The sequence below is a fragment of the Hemiscyllium ocellatum genome, chromosome 13 (assembly GCF_020745735.1).
Source record: "Hemiscyllium ocellatum isolate sHemOce1 chromosome 13, sHemOce1.pat.X.cur, whole genome shotgun sequence".
NCBI lineage: Eukaryota > Metazoa > Chordata > Chondrichthyes > Orectolobiformes > Hemiscylliidae > Hemiscyllium > Hemiscyllium ocellatum.
This window is the reverse complement of record NC_083413.1, coordinates 5,148,379-5,161,859: the sequence shown is the minus strand read 5'-3', so window position 1 is coordinate 5,161,859 and position 13,481 is coordinate 5,148,379. Positions and strand designations below refer to the sequence as shown.

General features: G+C 44.9%; 1 protein-coding gene across 1 annotated transcript in view; it reads right to left on the bottom strand.

Annotated features, from left to right (window-relative positions):
* The window catches only part of dner (delta/notch-like EGF repeat containing), a 311,214-nt gene that overhangs the window by 148,834 nt on the left and 148,899 nt on the right, over positions 1-13,481 (bottom strand). The window contains exons 3-4 of the mRNA XM_060834494.1: positions 2,795-2,877; positions 1,174-1,340 (exon numbers count right to left, since the gene is read on the bottom strand). Coding sequence (XP_060690477.1) covers positions 1,174-1,340; positions 2,795-2,877 — 250 coding nt within the window. The remainder of the gene's footprint in view (positions 1-1,173; positions 1,341-2,794; positions 2,878-13,481) is intronic.

Here is a 13,481-nt window from a genome sequence, read left to right as displayed (position 1 = left end):
AAAAAGGAAAAACAAACACAGGACCATGAGGGATTCTTAAAAAAAATAAAATACTGTTTCTTTTCCCCAAGTTTGTTTCTTGTCTCCTGGTTCTGGTGAGGACAAGATAAAAGGCTTTAGGTTATGTTAATGTTCTGTACAATGAAGCATTGCGTTCCCAGGAATTTGTTACTAACAGAGCCAAGAAAACGTTTAAAGTTGTTCTTCCTGCAGTTGGTGAATCTAGTCTTGTACCTTGGTCACCCCCAGCCTGGCTTTAGTCCTATCCGTTCCATCAGGAAGCACCCTTCTGTACTGGTCCATCTGTGTAATTGGGGCCTGGTTCGACCTTACCTGGCACCTCTGAGATATCCTTCATTCCCTCCAGCTTTCTAACTCTTATCATCCAGCATTTTCTGTGAACTTGTATTTGGGTTTGTTCGTGGCCAATAAGACTTCCAGATCAGATTGACTCCTGCTCCCTGTGAGCTTCCTGGATTTACTACATTTCTTGTTAAACCTTTATCACTCTTTCTGAACAGTTCTTGTTTGACCTTTCCTGATCTATCGATAGGATACCTTTCAGCATTTTGTGATTTCTGTGTCCGGGTATATTTACTCCCACACCCACTTAGACTGCATTTTCTGGTCTTCCATCATTGAAGTTCATGTTCCCAATCCAATGAATGGCCAGCTTTCAGCTCCTCATCCTGCGGGTTCAATCAACTTTTATATTTTCTAATAACCTTTCCTGTTCTACTTGTAATAGATTAGATTCCCTACAGCATGGAAAAAGGCCCTTCGACCCAACAAGTCCACACCGACCCTCTGAAGAGTCACATTGCTCCATGGATTGGACAACTTTTGGTAAATAATCAGCTTTTCACTGTGCCTTGGTACAAGTGACAACAAATTCAATTCAATAATTGGCTTTAGTACAGGAAAGGTAAAACTAGCCCTAGCTCCACAGCTGCTCTCTCACTGGAGAGAGACAATGGGTGATGAGGTAAACCTGAGGGTCACCACTCCTCAGGTGAGGGGAGAGGTTGAGAAGGTGGCACCTTCATGGTTGCCTCAGCTTGATATGGGCTGCCTCCTCTCTAATGCCCGTTTTTGGGAGTTATCCTTTGCGACCTCATTTCTGACCATCCAAGTCGCTCCTCCGTGAAGGAGCTCAGTACCAAGCCATCTTACCAAGAAAGTAGTTGTTCCCCAAAGATAGCATCTCCTCCAGCAGAACAAAGCCACCGGCGGTGTGAAGGGGAATAATGCTCTTCCCATTGGTAACCGAACATTGCTGGAAATTCTCTTCAGTAACTTCCCAGAAAGAAACAGATACATCACCCTCGTTCACTTTAATTCTGTAAGATAAACACAGTTGATCATTAAATTCCAAATTCACTTATGTTTTAAGCAAATAATTTATTTAAATTCTTCTTTCTTTGACTTTTGCATTTTATGGAAGATTACGACTTTAGTTTCACTTAACATTCTGATTCAGTCAGAAATAACAATGATGACATATGCCAATTGATAGGAGCTGAACCACCTCAGAATTATTCAAATTCTCCACTTGATATTCCTCAATGCTGTATAAGACATAAAAGTAGAAGAAACCATTCAGCCCATTGAGTCTGGGGTGCCATCACATTCCTGATGAAGGGCTTATGCTCAAAACGTTGACCCTCCTGCTCCTTGTATGCTTCCTGACCTGCTGTGCTTTTCCAGCGCCACACTTTTCCACTGCCATCAGTGAGATTGTGGCTGATCTGATAACCCTCAACTCCATTTTCCGATCTTTTCCTGATAGCTTTCCATTCCCTTCAAGTTCTGTTTGTCTCAGCGTAGAATACTCTTCATGACTGTCTGTGTGGAGTTTGCATATTCTCCCCGGGTCTGCGCAGGTTCCTCCCGGTGCTCCGGTTTCCTCCCACAGTCCAAAGATGTGCAGTTATGGGTGGGTTAGCTGTTAGGGATGGGTGTAGGGGTGGTACACGGTGGGGTGGGGTGGTGGTGGTGTCTGAGTTTTGGGCGGGATTTTTTTTGCAGGTCCTGCCAGCCTCACTGAGCTGTTCCAACAACTTCTGCTTGTGTCTCTGCTATACAGCATCCCCAGTTGTTTTGGGTTTTGTTTGGAAAGGTCAGAGGTGACTTAATTGAAGCATTTAAGATCCTGAGGGGACTTATGGGTGAATATTGAAAGGATGTTTCCTCTTGTGGGAGAATCTAAAGCTGGGGGGGGGGAGTCATCATTTAAAAATAAGGAGGCACTGTTTAAGACTGAGAAGAGGAAATATTTTCTCACTCAAAACGCCGTGGATGCAGAATCTTTCAATATTTTTAAGACAGAGGGAGGTAGATTCTTGGTGACCAAGGGGATAAAAGATTTTCAGGGAAGTGCAGGAGTGTAGAGTGAGGTTAAAATCTGATCAGCCACGATCTTATTGAATGATGGAGCTGAAAGGCCCTACTGCTGTTTGTACATCGATATTATCATCCCGTTTTAACAAGGCTAAAACATTCCACGGAATTTTATAACAAGTCTAGTTGTGGAAATTCAGGCGAATTTAATTGATTTCACAAATTTTCATCCATGCAAACCTCACCAGTCTGTCACTGTCAGCAAATTCCAGATTTTTACATTTAAGCACACATGTCCAAATGCTGAAATTACCATCAATTTCAGGTTTGTAATAATGACCGAGGCTGACAGCTTTACCATCATTCCAACAGCAAAGTCCAGGCCATTGAATGTAGCATGCAATTATTTCCATCAAATTTAACCAGACTTGAGCAGAAATCCCTCGTTCCTTACCTTAGAGCAGTCTCCTCGGGTACTTCAAGAACACGGTGATTGGAACCATTGTCTGCACACAGGAAATTCGAGGAGTTGATCATCTGGTTAAGGTAGAAAGGTCAGAATTGTTAGCAAGCGCATTAAAGACGTTCCTGGAGATAGAAGTTTAGAAATAAAACCTTCACCTGGCGGATGAATATACGCTGCTTTCAATAGTTTAACATCAAGGTCAATGAGCAGAAATTTCCTTCAACTATATTTTGTGAAAATTGATTGTCTTCAGATATTGCCACAAAGTATATTTCCAAATCATGACACCATCTCTCTCCCTGGACACTAGGTGACATTGAATCAGTTGTTATTGGTGGTTTATTCACATGAGCTGAGTTTTTGACACCAGACCCTCCCTGTTATCAAGACAACTTATTTCCACGTTTGTAACATTTCCCATCTCCATCCCTGCCTCAGCTCATCCACTACAGAAACCTTCATCCATGCCTTCACAGTTTCCAGGCTAACTATTCCAATGCTTTCCTGTCTGATGTTTCACCTTGAGCCATCATAAACTTTACTCATCTAAGCATCTGCTGACCGTACTCTGACTCATGCCATGTTTAACCATCCCCTCTGTGCCCTTTGGCCAATACTTTACCCTCCTTTATCCATAGAGTCATAGAGATGTACGGAAACAGACCCTTCGGTCCAACCCGTCCATGCCGATCAGATATCCCAACCCAATCTGGTCCCACTGCCAGCACTTGGCCCATATCCCTCCAAACCCTTCCTATTCATCCAAAAGCCTCTTAAATGTTGCAATTGTACCAGCCTCCACCACTTCCTCTGGAAGCTCATTCCATACACGTACCACCCTCTGTGTGAAAATGTTACCTTTAGGTCTCTTTTATATCTTTCCCCTCTCACCCTAAACCTATGCCCTCTAGTTCTGGACACGCCCACCCCAGGGAAAAGACATTGTCTATTTATCCTATCCATGCCTCTCATAATTTCATAAGATCACCCCTCAGCCTCCGACGCTCCAGGGAAAACAGCACCAGCCTGTTCAGCCTCTCCCTGTAGCTCAAGTCCTCCAACCCTGGCAACATCCTTGTAAATCTTTTCTGAACACTTTCACGTTTCACAACATCTTTCCGATAGGAAGGAGGCCAGAATTGCACGCAATATTCCAACAGTGGCCTAACCAATGTCCTGTACAACCGCAACATGATCTCCCAACTCCTGTACTCAATACTCTGACCAATAAAGGAAAGCATACCAAACACCTTCTTCATTATCCTATCTACCTGCGACTCCACTTTTAAGGAGCTATGAACCTGCACTCCAAGGTCTCTTTGTTCAGCAACACTCCCTAGGACCTTACCATTAAGTGTGTAAGTCCTGCTAGGAATTGATTTCCGAAAATGCAGCACCTCGCATTTTTCTAAATTAAACTCCATCTGTCACTTCTCAGCCCATTGGCCCATCTGATCAAGATCCTGTTTTACTCTGAGGTAATCTTCTTTGCTGTCCACTACACTGCCAATTTTAGTGTCATCTGCAAACTTACTAACTGTACCTCATATGGTCACATCCAAATCATTTATGTAAATGACAAAAAGTAGGGGACCCAGCACCGATCCTTGTGGCACTCCACTGGTCACAGGCCTCCAGTCTGAAAAACAACCCTCCACCACCATCCTCTGTCTTCTACCTTTGAGCCAGTTCTGTATCCACATGGTTAGTTCTCTGCATACTGTTGCACTTTAGCTGACATCCTGAAGGTAACAGTGAGGGAGGAAAAATGATCAGATCTGCATGCTGAACTGTTTAAAAACAGTGCGGTTTGAGATTCAGCCCTTCCAAACTTGAATGCTCCAGGAGGTTGACAATGCTGACTACATGCCAGTAACTGACCCATGGACCACAACGTGAACTAATTGTCAACTCAATATTAATGAGCAGTCACAAATTACTTGTACTGGTGCTGATGCACTTAGAATGGAAAACTGCAACATTAAAGACTGTCTGTGTGGAGTTTGCACATTCTCCCCGTGTCTGCGTGGGTTTCCTCCGGGTGCTCCGGTTTCCTCCCACAATCCAAACATGTGCAGATCAGGTGAATTGGCCAGGCTAAAGTGCCCATAGCATTAGGTGCAATAGTTAGAGGGAAATGGGTCTGGGTGGGTTACTCTTCGGCGGGTCGGTGTGGACTTGTTGGGCCGAAGGGCCTGTTTCCACACTGTAGGGAATCTAATCTAATCTAAAGCATTTTGGCATATCCGCAATTTTCCTCAATATATTTTACCAGTAATATAAAAAGAACTCAGACAATTAGATACAGTGTAATCTTTATACAGCGATAAAGGTCAACATGTTTGTGTTATAAAGGAATCAGATGAAATGTGTTTTACCCAAGCATCAGAAAGAGTGGAGTTACAGACAGACACAGTCTGATCAGTCAGAAATCCATAATACAACCAATTTCACATCAATCTCAAAGATGTCCTATTCCAGCTGCACGGAAAGGAAGAAAGAGATGGTGATTCGGAGGAAGGGTCGGGGTGTGACACAGCCAATGCAAGAGGCAAATGGACAAGAATAGAGGGCAGACTGGAGTCAGTGGAAACCCATATGGGTAGCAGGCAGACAGCAGCACTGAGATCGGAACACTGCAACAGAATAAGGAGTACACACAGCTCCGTGCACATTGAGTTATGTATAACACAAGTGTTGGTATATTCAATTCACAAGGCCAGTACTGCTGCCATTCTCGAATATCCTGCATTAACTGTGTTCTGTCGCTGTCAGCTTCTTCATGTCAATGGCATTAACAAAGGAGGCCACGTCAGCCTGACAAGGAGTGCAGAGGCAGGGTCTGGTGGTGCTGCTGAGATTCCCATGACTGACCTGCCAGGGTGACAGCACCAACTCATTCAGACACATTGAGGATAAGTATTAAGAAAGGATTTGGTGACCTTGTAACAGCGTGTCACTCTGATCTCACTGACTGCTTTGAGGACTCATCAGCTAACATTAAAATGCAGCACCACAAGAACAATTGTCTGCCTTATTAACAAGCAGCAGCTGCCTCTCCACAAGCACATTGTGCCTTTTGAGGAGATTGCAGCAGTAACTGAGCCCTCAAGGGTGGCCAACACGTTGCCAGCAGAATCTCTAATGGCTACAGCACAGAGCTCACATCCAGTCCCAACACATCCTCCTTTCATTAAGCTCTCACTGAGGAACAGCTCACAATGTAGAAGACGTCAGAGTGAAATCTAAGCCACAAAGGGACAGCACTTGTCACATCTCATCATAAACAGTCTTTGTACACGCTATTCACGAATAAAAACATTTAACATTTCTACCAGTTCGCAGACAGTTATTTTAAAAAAAAAACAGATCAGTGTAATTTACCAGAAAGTTGATAGTGAGTGACAGGGTACACTAATGATACTCCACCACATTCCCTAAAGATGCTGAGCTGGAAAGTTAATGGGGTATCTCTGGGGAAGAGAACAGATCCAGCTGTCTGCTCATAAGACCATAAGACACAGGAGCAGAAATTAGGCCATTCAGCCCATCGAGTCTGCTCCAACATTCAATCATGGCTGATAAGTTTCTCAACTGAAAATATGTTGCTGGTCAAAGCACGGCAGGCCAGGCAGCATCTCAGGAATAGAGAATTCGACGTTTCGAGCATAAGCCATTCCTGATGAAGGGCTTATGCTCGAAACGTCGAATTCTCTATTCCTGAGATGCTGCCTGGCCTGCTGTGCTTTGACCAGCAACACATTTTCAGCTGTGATCTCCAGCATCTGCAGACCTCATTTTGTACTGATAAGTTTCTCAAACCCATTCTCCCACTTTCTCCCCATATCCCTTGATGTCCTTGATACTCAAGAACCTTCTATCTTTGTCCTGACATAATGACCTGACCCCCACAGTCTCCTGTGGCAATGAATTCCATAGATTCCCCACTCTCAAGCTGAAGAAGTTTCTCCTTATTTCTGTTCTAAAGAGTCTTCCCTTTACTCTAAGGTTGTGCCCTCGGGCCCTAGTCTCTCCTACCAATGGAAACATCTTCCCAACATCCACTCTGTCCAGGTCATTCAGTATTCTCTAAGTTTCAACTAGGCTCCCCCCTCATCCTCCTAAACTTCATCGAGTATAGACCCAGAGTCCTCAGGCATTCCTCTTGCTAAGCTTTTCATTCCAGGACCCAATCTTGTGAACCTCCCCTGAGCCTGCTCCAAGGCCAGTACATCCTTCCTGAGATATGGGGCCCAAAACTGCACACAATACTCCAAATGTGGTCTGCCACAGTATCACACATTTCAGCTTGGTAATCGCATTGTCTGTACACTAACTGAAAATGTATAACCAATAGATAAATGCAGAGGTGGACCATCTTCATAGAGGTTGCAGTGATCCAGTCTTGCAGAGATGCTTACCGCTGTTAAAAACAACATTAAGGGCTGCTGGACAACAACCAGGAAGATGTGTAGGTGTACCCGGCTCACAAGGCAATTGGAAACAAATTGCTTTCACTTCCCTCATGCATGCAGCCCCGCTTCATAATGTTACCCCTCCCAAACACTTCACCCACTGCTCCCCTTTGAAACCTATTCCCAGTCCTCATTAGAATAAGAGACGAACCATGCAAGATTAAGATTTAGATTAGATTGCCTACAGTGTGGAAACAGGCCCTTCGGCCCAACAAGTCCACACCGACCCGCCAAAGAGTAACCCACCCAGACCCCTACATTTACCCCTGACTAGGAACCTAATACTATGGACACTTTAGCATGGCCAATTCACCGGGACTTGACGGGGTAGATGTGGAGAGGTTGTTTCTCCTTGTGGGAGAAACCAGCACCAGAGAGCATCATCTCAGAGTAAGGGCTCACACATTTAGGATGAGTTTCTTCCCTCCGCGGTGGAGCAGGTCTGTGGAATTCTTTACCCCAGGAGGCTGTCGGGCCTGGGGCATTAAGCTGTTTGATGTTGTGGTTCTGTTCGCCGAACGGAGAATTCACCACAAGGGTACACAGGAAAACAACACACACAGACCAAGTCCTAAACTATGAAAGTAACCACCCCAACACACACAAACGAAGCTGCATCAGGACACTATTTAAAAGGGCCACAACACATTGCAGTACACCAGAACTGCGAAAAGAGGAAGAGGAACACCTATACAAGGTATTCGCCAAAAACGGATACCCGCGCAACTTTATCAACAGATGCCTAAGAGACAGACCACGGAACGAGGACATGCTACAACCAAAAGGACTAGCCACACTACCATACATCCGGAGCGTTTCAGAACTGACAGCCAGACTACTGCGACCCTTAGGACTCATAACGGCACACAAACCAACAGCCACGCTCAGACAACAACTCACCAGGACAAAGGACCCGATACCCAACATGAGCAAAACTAATGTAGTTTACAAAATACCATGCAAAGACTGCACAAAACATTATATAGGACAAACAGGAAGACAGCTAACAATCCGTATACATGAACATCAACTAGCCACGAAACGACACGACCAGCTATCCCTAGTAGCCACACACTCAGACAACAAGCAACATGAATTCGACTGGGAAAACACTACTATCATAGGGCAAGCCAGACAGAGAACAGCCAGGGAATTCCTAGAGGCATGGCATTCACCCACAAACTCCATCAACAAACACATCGACCTGGACCCAATATACCAACCATTACAGCGGACAGCTGAAACTGACACCCGGAAGCGGCAAGGACAGACCACTATAAATACCGGAAGAAACATCAAAGAAGCGCTTCGCAGGAGGCTCCAGAGCACTGATGATGTCGCCTAGCCGGGGACGAAACGTTTGCAACAAAAACTTCAGCTCGGCGAACAGAACCACAACAACGAGCACCCGAGCTACAAATCTTCGCACAAACCTTAAGCAATTTGAGGCTGACATAGACAGATTTTTAATCAGCAAGGGAATTGAGGAATCTGGGGGCAAGTGGGATTGACGATGATTGAATCAGCCACAGTTGGCCCTCTGATAGGCCCAGCTGGGGTAGACAGGACAATGGAAGTGGGAACTGCCGATCAGGAAGTTGGCCAGAGGGCGTATTGTGGAACTGCCGGGGCTCAGGTGTCCTGGCTCTGATCGCTTCAAAATACATTCAGAGGATGTAGCCGTCACTGGTTAGACCAGCATTCACTGCCCTTCCCTGATCAACAGGAAACTGCACTTTCTAGTGGGTGGCACAGTGGCTCAGGGGTTAGCATTGTAGCCTCACAGCACCAGGGACCTGGGTTCGATTCCTGCCTCAGGCAACTGTCTGTGTGGAGTTTGCACATTCTAAAATCTGATTGAAGATTTGTAGCTCGGGTATCCGTTGTTGTGGTTCTGCTCGCCGAGCTGGAAGTTTTTGCTGCAAACGTTTCGTCCCCTGGCTAGGGAACATCATCAGTGCTGTTGGAGCCTCGTGTGAAGCGCTGCTTTTGCACATTCTCTCTGTGTCTGTGTGGATTTCCTCCCACAGCCCAAAGGTGAATTGACCATGTTCAATTGCCCGTGGTTTTATGGACATTTCATAGAGTCATAGAGATGTACAGCATGGAAACGGACCCTCCAGTCCAACCCGTCCATGCTGACCAGATATCCCAACCCAATCTAGTCCCACCTGCCAGCACCCAGCCCATATCCCTCCAAACCCTTCCTATTCATATACCCATCCAGATGCCTTTTAAATGTACCAGCCTCCACCACATCCTCTGGCAGCTCATCCCATACACGTACCACACTCTGCGTGAAAATGTTGCCCCTTAGGTCTCTTTTATATCTTTCCCCTCTCACCCTAAACCTATGCCCTCTAGTTATGGACTCGCCAACCCCAGGGAAAAGACTTTGTCTATTTATCCTATCCAGGCCACTCATGATTTTGTAAATCTCTATAATGTCACCCCTCAGCCTCCGACGCTCCAGGGAAAACAGCCCCAGCCTGTTCAGCCTCTCCCTATAGCTCAAACCCTCCAATCCTGGCAACATCCTTGTAAATCTTTTCCAAACCCTTTCGAGTTTCACAATATCTTTCCGATAGGAAGGAGACCAAAATTGCACACAGTATTCCAACAGTGGCCTAACCAATGTCCTGTACAGCCACAATATGACGTCCCAACTCCTGTACTTACTACTCTGACCAATATGGGTGGCACGGTGGCTCAGTGGTTAGCACTGCTGCCTCACAGCGCCAGAGACCCGGGTTCAATTCCCGCCTCAGGCGACTGTGTGGAGTTTGCACATTCTCCCCGTGTCTGCGTGGGTTTCCTCCAGGTGCTCCGGTTTCCTCCCACAGTCCAAAAATGTGCAGGTTAGGTGAATTGGCCACGCTAAATTGCCCGTAGTGTTAGGTGAAGGGGTAAATGTAGGGGAGTGGGTCTCGGTGGGTTGCGCTTCAGTGGGTCAGTGTGGACTTGTTGGGCCAAAGGGCCTGTTTCCACACTGTAAGCAATCTAATCTAATAAAGGAAAGCATACCAAATGCCGCCTTCACTATCCTATCTACCTGCGACTCCACTTTCAAGGAGCTATGAACGTGCACTCCAAGGTCTCTTTGTTCAGCAACACTCCCTAGGACCTTACCATGAAGTGTATAAGTCCTGCTAAGATTTGCTTTCCCAAAATGCAGCACCTCGCATTTTCTGAATTAAACTCCATCTGCCACTTCTCAGCCCATTGGCCCATCTGGTCAAGATCCTGTTGTAATCTGAGGTAACCCTCTTCGCTTGTCAGGGATTAATATAGGGTAGGGGAATGGGTCTGGGTGGGTTACTCTTCGGAAGGTCAGTGTGGACTTGTTGGGCTGAAGGGCCTGTTTCCATACTGTAGATAATCTAAAACAGAAACCTAAACTATTGAGGTAGATAGTATGCTAGGCCCATTTACTTCCCCAAAATACCATGTCTGCAATTTAACAGCCGTAAGGTCATTCAAATGCTTTTCCAAAAACAAGTCACTTATTTGCAAGTCTTAGTTATGATGCACTTCATTCTCACTATGATATTCAAGTCTTTTACTATTGAGACAGTGTTCTCACCGAGAAGGTGTCAAGAAAAAATACCCTTCTATTTTTGCCATCCAGTGTTAGCATCATGTGCTGAGGTAGGAAGTAGATACAATTTGAGCATTTGTAAATCAGTCCAGTCAATATGATTTAACATCCCAAACTGTTTTCTTGTATGAAGTCTGACATTCTGTTTCCTCAGAGCTGCCGTCAATTAGTCCCAATCATTCACTATTTTTCGAGTATCTCACACTGTGTACATGAGTCTATCAAGAGCTGCACACAGACGGTCCGAGTGCATTACACCTACTGCCTGAACAGAGTAAACAAAGTTGATTCTATCATCCGAGACAATGACAGCTCCTTGTCACCTTGATGCCTGACCTCCACTCTGAGCTGCAGTTTTCACTAACACGGGCCCCTGCTGTTTTGTTGGTGACCCATCTCATTTGACGGCTTCTGTCACTAAAACTGAAAGCACTTACAACAGAGACCACATGTCTGTGGCAAGTCAGTGTACAGTGTTCTTAAAAATACATTTCTCTAAACATACCTCTTTCATAAGCAATACTAAACCATTGTGTAGACCATTCTTTGAAACTGTGAGTTGACCAGAGAGCAGTAATATTAAACTAGGTACTATGTAAAATGACAGGGTTATTAATGACCTCAGGGCAAAAACATCCTATGGAATGGCAACCATAAGAAAATTGGATTTTACCTCCAGTTGGAAAGGCTGATTAGATTACTTACAGTGTGGAAACAGGCCCTTCGGCCCAACAAGTCCACACCCACCCAGACCCTTACACCTAACACTACAGGCGATTTAGCATTGCCAATTCACCTGACCTGCACGTTTTTGGATTGTGGGAGGAAACCCACGCAGATACAGGGAGAATGTGCAAACTCCACACAGTCAGTCGCCAGTTGAACCCAGGTATTTGGCGCTGCGAGGCAGCAGTGCTAACTGCTGTGCCACGGTGCCCCACCATGATAATTGGGTCAAAGACTAATATACTGAAGCTAAATACGGGCAATTATGTAGGCATGAAATAAAGCTAGCTGGAGTGAACTGCAGTGCTAGGTTATGGGATAGATCAATAAAAATACAGTGGCACTCAGTTAAGAAGATATTTCAGAAAACTCAGAATAAATTTCTTGCAATTTTAAAGAAAAGCTCTAAAGAGAACTGAAGAAGTTAGCGAAGAAACAAGCTTAAGGAAAAACTTCCAACTATGCAAAGATGACTTTCAGATCAAATGGTTGGTCAGAATATAAAGAATGAGTTAAAGGTTAACAGGAGGAAGAAATGAGACTCTGAGGGGAAGCTAGCTAGAAATGTGAAAGCAAATAGCAAGAGTTTCTTCAGGTATATATTTTTTTTAGATTAGATTAGATTACTTACAGTGTGGAAACAGGCCCTTCAGCCCAACAAGTCCACACCAACCCATAACCCTACATTTACCCCTTACCTAACACTACAGGCAATTTAGCATGGCCAATTCACCTGACCCGCACATCTTTGGACTGTGAGAGGAAACCGGAGCACCCGGAGGAAACCCATGCAGACACGGGGAGAACATACAAACTCCACACAGTCAGGCGGGAATTGAACCCGGGTCTCTAGCGCTGTGAAGCAGCAGTGCTAACCACTGTGCCACCATGCCGCCCAAAAAGAAGTAAGTGAAGTGAGTGTTGATTGTTTAGAGAGTGGGGATGGGGAGTCAAGATGGGGAGTCAAGAGTAAATAATAAGGAAATGGCAGATGAAATGAGCAAATGCTTCATTTATAGAGTCATTCAGCACGGAACCAGTCCCTGCTGAACATAATCTCAAACTAAACCTTTCCTATTCATGCACTTATCTAAATATATTTTAAATGTTATAACTGTACCCACATCCATCACTTCCTCTGGAAGGTCATGTCACACATGAACCACTCTCTATATAAAAAAGGTTTTTTAAAAATCTTTCTCCTCACACCTTAAAAATATGGCCCCTAGTCCTGAAATTCCCCCCACGCTCGGGAAAAGACATGTGCCGTTAATCCTATCTGTACCCCTCATGGTTTTATAGATCTTTAAAAGGTCACCCCTCAACGCCCTACACTAGAGAAAAAACTCTCAGCATCTCCTTATTATTCAAACCTTCCAATCCCAAAGACATCAGAAGGTGGAAAAGAAACAGGGACTTTGTGAAATTATATTCACCGAGGGCTCTCTCACTGAAGCTGAAAACAGAGGCTGCTTGCCTGTAGGAGGTTATATTGTAGTGACTTTCCCAACACTTTCTGCCAGCAGCCCATGACCTCTGCCTGTGTCGTGGAGACAGGCCCCTGGAACCCAAATGGTTCCTGAAAACTGGAACTGGACTTACTGCTACCAAGAGCAAACACAGATTTTGTCCAGAAAACACACTGATTGATATATAAGAGACCACATCTTTTGGGCTGCTGTAATGAAAAAACATGAAAGTTTTGCAACTTGTAAAACAAGTGTTACGTATTGACGTGCTGTATAATACAATGCTGCTTTGCAGAATTGAAGAACAGGGAGCAGTTGAGACTGAGTGATGCTTTAAATTCAGGAGATTCTGCCTGGTAATAGCCCTCTGGTCGGTTGAACTGCATAGCATTTAGAAAATAAAGTGT